We start from the raw sequence: 8,853 nt of genomic DNA, 5'->3' as shown, positions 1-8,853 counted from the left end.
ATAAAGACGCGCACCCCAGTGCAAGTAAGTCACTCGTCTGTTCACACGCGGAGATAACCTCTGATGGTCTTTGGGGATATTCATTTCTAGTTATTTTTCTATGTGAATATGTACATGTGTATTATAGTTAGGTTTTGTACAAAAGTGGGACCACACTTTTTTTTTTTTTTTTTTTTTTTTTGCGGTACGCGCAGGCTCAGCGGCCATGGCTCACGGGCCCAGCCGCTCCGCGGCATGATCCTCCCGGACCAGGGCACGAACCCGTGTCCCCTGCATCGGCAGGCGGACTCTCAACCACTGCGCCACCAGGGAAGCCCGGGATCACACTTTATATACTGTTGTTTTATAACTTTTTTTATAACTTTTTTTATAACTTTTTTTTCCTTATCATGAGGATTTTTCAATTATTCATCTCTAACACGGTATATAATGACAGTGTGCTAGTACGTTGCAGTGGCTGTACTATCATTTATTTCCTCAGTCCCCTACTGATGGTTATTTAGGTTGTTTGCAGTTTTTCACCGTTATAAACGTACGTTGATCTTTGTGCATATGTCTATTTATTTACTAGGAATAAATTCTCAGAAGTGGAATTGTTGGTCAAAGAGTATTCAGGTTTCTTTCTAGAAAAGTTTTGCTTCTCTGCGTTCCAGCAGGGACTCTGAATGCCTGCCCCTTCACTCACACTTTTGCCGTTATCATTTAATCTTTGCCAAATTAATGGATTTGAAAATATATCGTTTAACTTGCTTTCCTTTGCTTACTGGTAAAGCTTAACTTTCCCAGTATATTTTTCCATTTTTACCTCTTCTTTTGTGAATTTTCTGTTGGTATCCTTTGCTGTGGACATTTTCTTAGGTGTGGTCTCAATTTCCCTCTCCTCTTTCCAACATTTATCCAGTCCCACCCTCTTACAGGCTTATCTCCCCACTCCCCGTTGACAGCTTTGCTCTCCCACCACTTCCTCCTCTTTATCAGTAACTTACAGAAGTTGCTGTTTGTTTGAATTCTAGTGGTGGGACAGATCCATCTTCTCTCTGACTTTCCTTTTCATCAGTAATTTGTTCTGCCACTCCGACTTGAAGAAGTCCCTTCTGGCAATCATCTTCTCTAAAGTATGACCTATTGGGACTTCCCTGGTGGCGCAGTGGTAACGAATCCACCTGCCAATGCAGGGGACACGGGTTTGAGCCCTGGTCTGGGAGGATTCCACATGCCGCAGAGCAACTAAGCCTGTGCGCCACAACTGCTGAGCCTGTGCTATAGAGCCCACAAGCCACAACTGCTGAAGCCTGCACACCTAGAACACGTGCTCCGCAACAAGAGAAGCCACTGCAATGAGAAGCCCGCACACCACAACGAAGAGTAGCCCCTGCTCGCCTCAACTAGAGAAAGCCCGCGTGCAGCAAGTGACCCAACACAGCCAAAAATTAATTAATTAATTAAAATAAATAAATTAAGTGTGACCTATTACTAGAACAATTTCATCTCCTATGTGAATTTTTAGTAATTCATATCTTAAAATGTGACTTGTCACCAAAAAAAGAGAGAGAGAGAAGGAAATCCTCCCTTTTCGTAGCATAAGACACATTTGGGACTGAATTCAAAATATTAAGTATCTCAATGGAGTCTCTCATGGATGGATCAAAAGTAAAGCTCCTTGATCATAGAGTTTCTCAATCATAAAAATAGGACTTATAGTAGAAGGAACACTGGACTAGAAATTTGATGGCGTGGATTCTAGTCCCTTTTTTTTGTAGCTAGAAGTGTAACTATGAGCAAACTAGTCTGAAAATGAGAGGCCCCTTCTATCTCAGTATTTTACTATTTGTTTTTTGTGTGTGTGTGTGTGTGGTTTTTACACACTCTTAATTGATCTGTTTGCCATGTGATGAGGTATACTCAGTAAGACATACACCAAGGATCTTTAAACCAGGACTCATGATAATAAAAATGTCCGTCAATAAAAGACTGTTTAAAAAAGGATGGAACGGGCATGAAATAGTATGGCATTGTGGCAAAAAATGGGTGAGTTTTCTACACAGAGATACGTGATGGTCTTCACATGTGAGGTAAAGTGCAAAGTGCAGAAGAGTGGGTAAAGTATGTGTGCTGGACGTCTGGCATTTACTCCAGCAATCTCAGCCACACGGTTCTGGTAGCTACTCCCTCCCATGGCTCCTTCAGGCCTGTGGGTGAGAACAGCGCCCTGTCCCGCTGCTACTAGCCCAGGGTCCTGCACTACACCCTGCTGTTTTCCTATACGTTTCCTTAATGAAAGTCTTCGGGTTACCAAATCTGAGGATGTCATCTCTTTCCTGCTGGAACACTGACTGAAAGAATACACTCTCTTGAGTAAAAAAGGGAGAAAACTTTGGAACGCATTTGTATATTCTTGTGAATGCATAACAAAACTCTGGAAGGTACGTGAGAAACTAATGAAAGTTGTTACCTTGTGACTACTTACAGGACACTGGGAACTAAGCCAGTTGAGGGGAGACAATATACCTTTCTATGTTGTTCCTTTTTAACTGGTGGACTTACTTGCCGCCAGTTTGTGCATTTAGTGTGTTCCTTTTACTTTGTTGTTACTGTGTTGTGTGAAACCTTTTTTCCTCTGGAAAAAAATATATATACACATTACCTACTACAAAAATTAAAAATGTTGTAAAATTAGGACTCATGCACTTAATGTCTTTAAACATTTCAACTTTCAGGACTGACAGTGAGGATTGATATTTGGATTATTTCAGCATGAGCTTCCTGTTACCCAAGCTGAGTAGCAAAAAAGAAGTGGACCAGGCGATAAAAAGTACTGCAGAGAAGGTGCTGGTTCTCAGGTTCGGGAGAGACGAGGATCCTGTCTGTCTGCAACTAGATGATATTGTAAGTGAATTTTTTAAGTAAATGGTTTTTATTAAAAAGCTATACATTCTCACTTCCACATCTGCAAAATGAATGAAAGGGAGCAGGCAGGGCCCGGGGATATAGCTGTTCATTTGTTAGCACACTTTCACTAAGAGCTAATCGTGTGCCTGCCCTGAGCTGAACCCCCAAAACTGTGATTGTGCTGAATCTGCCCTGGATGCCCTTCCCCAGTAGCAGCTGCCAAAGCTGTTTCACCAACAATTCAGTGGAAGACCAGGAACATTATTAACAAGAGTCTGTGAACATTGTCTTACTCAGTGCTCACAACACGGGGATAATTGCTATTACTGTTCCCAAGGGGGGAGATGAATGCCAGGAAGGTCAGGTGGTTTCCCACAGGCACAGCACCACTAAATTGCAGAGCTGGGATTTGAACTTTGTTTTCTCTGCCTGCAAATATGCTTTTCGAGTGTGCTGCCTCCAGTGTGTGCCTGTTGATAATCTCTGATTTCACAACAAATCTTCACAGTCTGATGAATAGGAAGGAGAGTATGGGACACAGTAAGTTTATCCTTGTCTCTGTTTATTGTGGAGAGAGACTTACCCAGGACTAAGACCTCACCCACCATTTCTACTGCTGCCACCCTCAGTGTGGATACAGTGTAGGAAACCCCACTTCTGTGGTTAAAAATGAGGGTGTGATGTGTTAATCTGGGGGGAAGGGGCCACAGCATTTTACCCTCAACTACAGAGGGTGTGGAATATCACAGAGGTCAAGAGTATAGACTCTGAAGCCAAGCTGTCCGAGTTCAAATCCTAACCTTACTGCGTACAGCCATGTGACCAGGGGCACATTACCTGCCCGTACCTCGGTTTCCTCGTCTGTGAAACGGTGACTGTAGCAGTGCATACCTCATAGGAATGTTGTAAAGATTAAAGGAGCCAACAAGTGTAAAGCACTTAGAACACGTAGCATATAACAAGTGCCATGTAAGTGTTTGCTATTTTTATCATAATTATCATCTATGGGGAGATTGGAAGGAAGAGATGTGGGGGAATTCCATTGTCTGTAGTACATATTTCTGAGTTGTTTTGTTTTTTATTTAAGTGAGTATGGATTTTATAAATCCATAAAAAGTTCATAAAAACTTTTTACAATCAAAAATAGAAGAAAAAAAAAAAGAAGAAACAGAAATATATTCACACAGTTTGCCTAGGGCCCTTTCATTACCCTGCCAACAGTGATTCAGACGCTGAATGATAAGGTTACACTGTATCTAACGTGGAACTCAAACAGGCTAGATTCTTGGCCCAGGAATTTTTTTCAAACAGAAAATTCTCTTCCAGTAAAAAGGTTCACAGGAGAAACGTTGCTGCCCTCAAGTTGTAACCCACATCTCTCTCTTCATTTGCAGCTTTCTAAGACCTCTTCTGACTTAAGTAAAATGGCTGCTATATATCTGGTAGACGTGGACCAAACCCCAGTTTATACACACTATTTTGACATCAGTTATATTCCATCTACTGTGTTTTTCTTCAATGGGCAGCATATGAAAGTGGATTATGGGTAAGTTATACTGACATGAAGTTATTATAGTCTTAAAAGTTTCTTTTATCTAGGCAGTTTCAGTAGCTCCCCTACTTGCATGTGATGGGGGCTTTGTGAGTCTTATGCTGGTACTGTTTCCTGAGTTGATGCACTCTCTAATTTTTTTATGTGGAACTTTGGTGCAAAATGAGAGTGTTTCCAGTATGAGTGGTGAATTTTAACTTACTAAGTGTGAGAGAATAGTACAGTTTGTGAAGCGCTCGCCATCTTTCAGTGTAGAAATACAGAACAGGTTTTTTAAAAGATTCCCAGGAATTTTATTTAGAACAAAGTAGGTCATTTGTTCTTAACCTTTTGAAACTCATAGGCTGCATCTATAAAAGAAGTAATCCTTCAGCAAATTAAGACATGCTTTTCTCTTGCCAAGTTTCCTGTCTTCTTGCACTCAGAGAATTTTGAAGTCATTCTTCAACAAAGTCTGTCAAGAATAAGTAACATGAGGGACTTCCCTGGTGGTCCAACGCAGGGGGTGCAGGTTCGATCCCTGGTCAGGGAGCTAAGATCCCACATGCCTCGAGGCCAAAAAACCAAAACATAAAACAGAAGCGATATTGTAACAAATTCAGTAAAGACTTTAAAAATGGTCCATATCAAAAAAAAAAAAACTTTAAAAAAAAAAGAATAACTAACATGAAATCTTTAATGCCTTCCCCTCCATCCAGTCGGCATCCCAATACTTATTAATTTTGAATGTATCCGTAATATTCCTATCATTTCTTACTGTGGTCAAGGAGTCCACTTGTCTAGATCTGTGTGCCTGCTTTGTCATCATTTATTTGAAAGTGTATTAAATATAATCTGTTTTAAGTGTTTTATAGCTATTTATTCTCCTAGAATACAGTTGATATATATATTAGTTTGGTGAATATTTTCAGAGGGTGATTTATGATACTACTTACCACCTTAAAATGTATACAATTTTTAACCCAGCAATTGCATTTCCAGGAATTTATCTGAAGGAAAATAGTCATGAAAGTGGCCAGAATTGGCTACATAGATGTTCATTCATCCCACCATTATTTAGAAGACAAAATACTTAGAAAGAAGCTAGATGTCCAGAGAAGGATACTAGAAATTAATTTAATATGGTATGGGAGATGCATGTTTAATGACTTTGAAAGAACTATGTTATATGTTCGTTGAAAAAAGCACCTTACAAGATAGTTTACATGACATGATTCCCGTGACTGTGAAAAAAAGAAATGCATACACACACACACACACACACACAAGCTTGAAAGGGTATATACCAAAATGTGCCGTCTGGCCTCTTTTTTTTTTTTCCTAAACTGTTTCTACAGTAAACATACTTGATACTTGAAAAGTAAAAAAAAAAAAAAAAAAAGGTAATATTGCACCTACCCCTCAGAAGTATAAGTGAGTAAAACTCAGAGACAACGACAAGTTAATGGACTTTGCACAGTGTCTAGTCAACAACAGCAACAACAAACTAAGCCCATGCTAACACCCAGGGAATACTACTTGATGATGAGTTGAGAAGTGATTAAATAGGTTTTGAAGCAGAAGCTTTGCACCTGGTAGGGCTTACATGCTCTCCCAGTGGCCCACAGCACTGGTTTTAGTCGTATATCAAATGGGGCCTGTAATCGCAAAGGGAAAATCAGTGTCAGGCTTTGTGTCTAAAGGCTCCCTGATCAGAAGAAAATAACAGAGCTGCTATTTATTTTGTTTATCCTGAAGATCTGACAAGTAATTATGAAAAGTTTTGAGCGAGGTTGTTTCTCTCCTATGCTATTTAGGTCTCCAGATCACACTAAGTTCGTGGGAAGTTTCAAAACCAAACAAGACTTCATAGATTTGATTGAAGTAATTTATCGAGGCGCAATGAGGGGAAAACTTATTGTTCAAAGTCCTATTGATCCCAAGAATATTCCCAAATATGACCTCCTCTATCAAGACATTTAGCACTTTCACTACTGTCAAAGTTGAAGAGACAGGCCCATCGTGAAACAGTGCCTGACTCCAGCTGGGCTGTTTTCCTGGGGTCTTTTGGAAATGTGGTCAGCATCCCGGCGGAGAAGAGGTTTGACGTGTATAGAAAATACCGGCCCCCAAGTAGAAGACCACACTGGTGCTGTGACAATTGGGAATGCCCAAGTGTCTACTCCCTGCAGACCTCAGAGCAGTCAAGTCAGCCATGGTCAATTTCCCCAGTGTGGTTATTTTAATTTCTCTTTATATTATAGTTTTCTTTATTTAAGATAATACAGAATCCTTCTAAACCTTGGCTAGTACAAGTTGATTTAACTATGTTTATTTGATACACAAGTAAAATAGAAAGTCAATTCCCATAAGAGCAAAAATACTCCTTTTCTACCCTATGTGTACACACCCACCCCTTCCATCTTCCTCAGCCTCGCCACTCCTCCACTCGTGTATTTATCTCGTGCTCAGCTATTATCCCAGTTCTTTTGGAATAAATCATTCTTTACTGAGAGCAGGCAAGTTTGTTTTATCTTCGAGCCTTCTGGCTCAGACTTTTAAAGGTATCCTGGCTTGCTCATTTTATCAGCTTTTCTATTATTAAATTGCCCAAGAAGTGAGAACTTGAACCTTTATCATCCAGCACCCAATTTGAGCTAAACAAAGAATTAACTATCCTTAGTAAGTAGGAGCTGATCTCTCCCAGAGCTCCATCTCTTTCTGAGGAGAAAACTGTACTTCAAGGACTCAAGACTGGAAAGAGGTCTCAGAATTGCTAGAAAGAAGTATCATGTTTATAGGACTTGCCTGTGTTAACAACGTTATGAAGAATTCCCCCAGGGTCCTCTGGCACAGCCTGCCACCACTTGGGCAAGTTCCTGCTCCTCTCAAAACCTCGTGGGGCTAAGGGTACTGACTTTCTAGAATAAGAGAATAGATGCAGAGCCAGAGGGCAGTGTGCCAGGCAGCACGTGACCTGCTTGGCAGCTTTTTGCCACCTTGATGACAGAAACCCAGTTCTGTGCAGGGCAGCACTGTCACTGCAAGTCTGTCCCCCTTTGCCAGGTGCTTCCTGTCCAAGCCTTTTCTGACAAATGTGGCATAAAAGGAAGGCTGCTGGGCACCTTTGTGGCCTTCATTGATAAAGGAGAGAGCCACTCCAGGAAGGAGACAACAAAACCCTTTCAGCACCACCTCCGTCTTCTCCTGGCCCCCACTTCGTGCTTTCATGGTGATCGTGATGCATGGAACTACAGCAGCTGTCTTAGGACCACGAGGCAACCAGCACTGGGATGAAAAATGAACATGCTGAGAAGACCGGTGAAGAGAGCCTGGGTCCCTGATAACGATACTGAGCTATTGAGTGGACTCTAGACGTGCCTCCCTTAAGACTACTTCTATGAAGGAATAAAATGTCTTCACTGCCTGTCAGTGTTAGTTGGATTTTCTGTCCCTCATAGCCTAAGTCACACAGCATTTGAGGTGTGGGAGGTGCTCAGATAACAGCAAAACTTCGGAACTTTCACGCGTAAGATTCTCATATCTTTCCTCCTGAGGGCTTTAGGGAATGCTTCTCTGAAGTCCTGGTTTATATTTTTGTTGCCATCTTGGTTGCTGTCCATTCCGCAAGTATTTATTAAGTACATACTGTGTGCCCCGTCCTGTGCCAGATGCTACATAAAAACGAATGACTCCTGGATGGAAGAAAGGCTGCTTAGAAGAGACAGTGCCTGAGCCTTAAAGGAGAGTAGGAGGTACTCATGGAGAAAGGGGAGGGCTTTTCAGGAGAGGGCACCGTGGGAGGAAGGCCCGGGGGCTGGAGACAGCACGCATGTTGAGAAGGCTCCATGGAGTCCATTGTCACTGGAACCCGAGGGGGAGGCCAGGCGGGTGAGAGGTGCCGCTGGGAGGAAGGCAGAGGAGGTAAGGGAATTGGGAAATTGCCAAAGGTTTTCTTTTATGTTCCTCCTGAGGGGTGAGCAGGAGCCACTTAATCAGATTGCTCTTCAAGAAAACTTAGTGCTGAAGGTACGATTAGAAGAAATAGGTGCTTCCTGAGAGGCATCATTTCATGTGTTGGTATTACTTTTCAGTTTCTAGCGATCATCTCTTCCACACGCTCTAGAATACAGGTCTAAGTCCTTCATTTGGCCTATGAGCTGTAACCTGTCGAAAATTATTGACGGATCTGGAGAGTGCATGTGAGGAGGACGTCACAGGGAAGGGCAGAACCCTAGTGAGGAACAGTGACATTTTAAGCCATGAGCAGGAGAGGCCCTATTTGGGGATGACAGGACGGTATATTGGTGAAGGGCCAGCATATTGAATAAAGGCTTATCGCTTACTTAGAACTTTTCTTCTTCAGTTAGAAGAGCTTCACGTGCTGGGTTCTAGAACCCTTTTTCTGGGAAACCCTTAATAACGAGACCCTT

At 41.8% G+C, this 8,853-nt stretch overlaps 1 protein-coding gene across 1 annotated transcript; it reads left to right on the top strand.

The window, feature by feature from the left end:
• Positions 1-2,754: 2,754 nt before the first annotated feature.
• TXNL4B (thioredoxin like 4B) lies at positions 2,755-6,935 on the top strand (the record flags this gene model as incomplete). Its single annotated transcript, XM_079723243.1, has 3 exons — positions 2,755-2,886; positions 4,284-4,435; positions 6,238-6,935. The coding sequence occupies 3 exons, from the start codon at positions 2,755-2,757 to the stop codon at positions 6,401-6,403; spliced, it is 450 nt and encodes a 149-aa protein (XP_079579369.1). The 3' UTR covers positions 6,404-6,935.
• Positions 6,936-8,853: the final 1,918 nt, after the last annotated feature.

This window comes from Hyperoodon ampullatus (genome assembly GCF_949752795.1).
Source record: "Hyperoodon ampullatus genome assembly, chromosome: 18".
Classification (NCBI taxonomy): domain Eukaryota; kingdom Metazoa; phylum Chordata; class Mammalia; order Artiodactyla; family Ziphiidae; genus Hyperoodon; species Hyperoodon ampullatus.
This window is presented reverse-complemented; position numbering and strand designations above follow the sequence as displayed.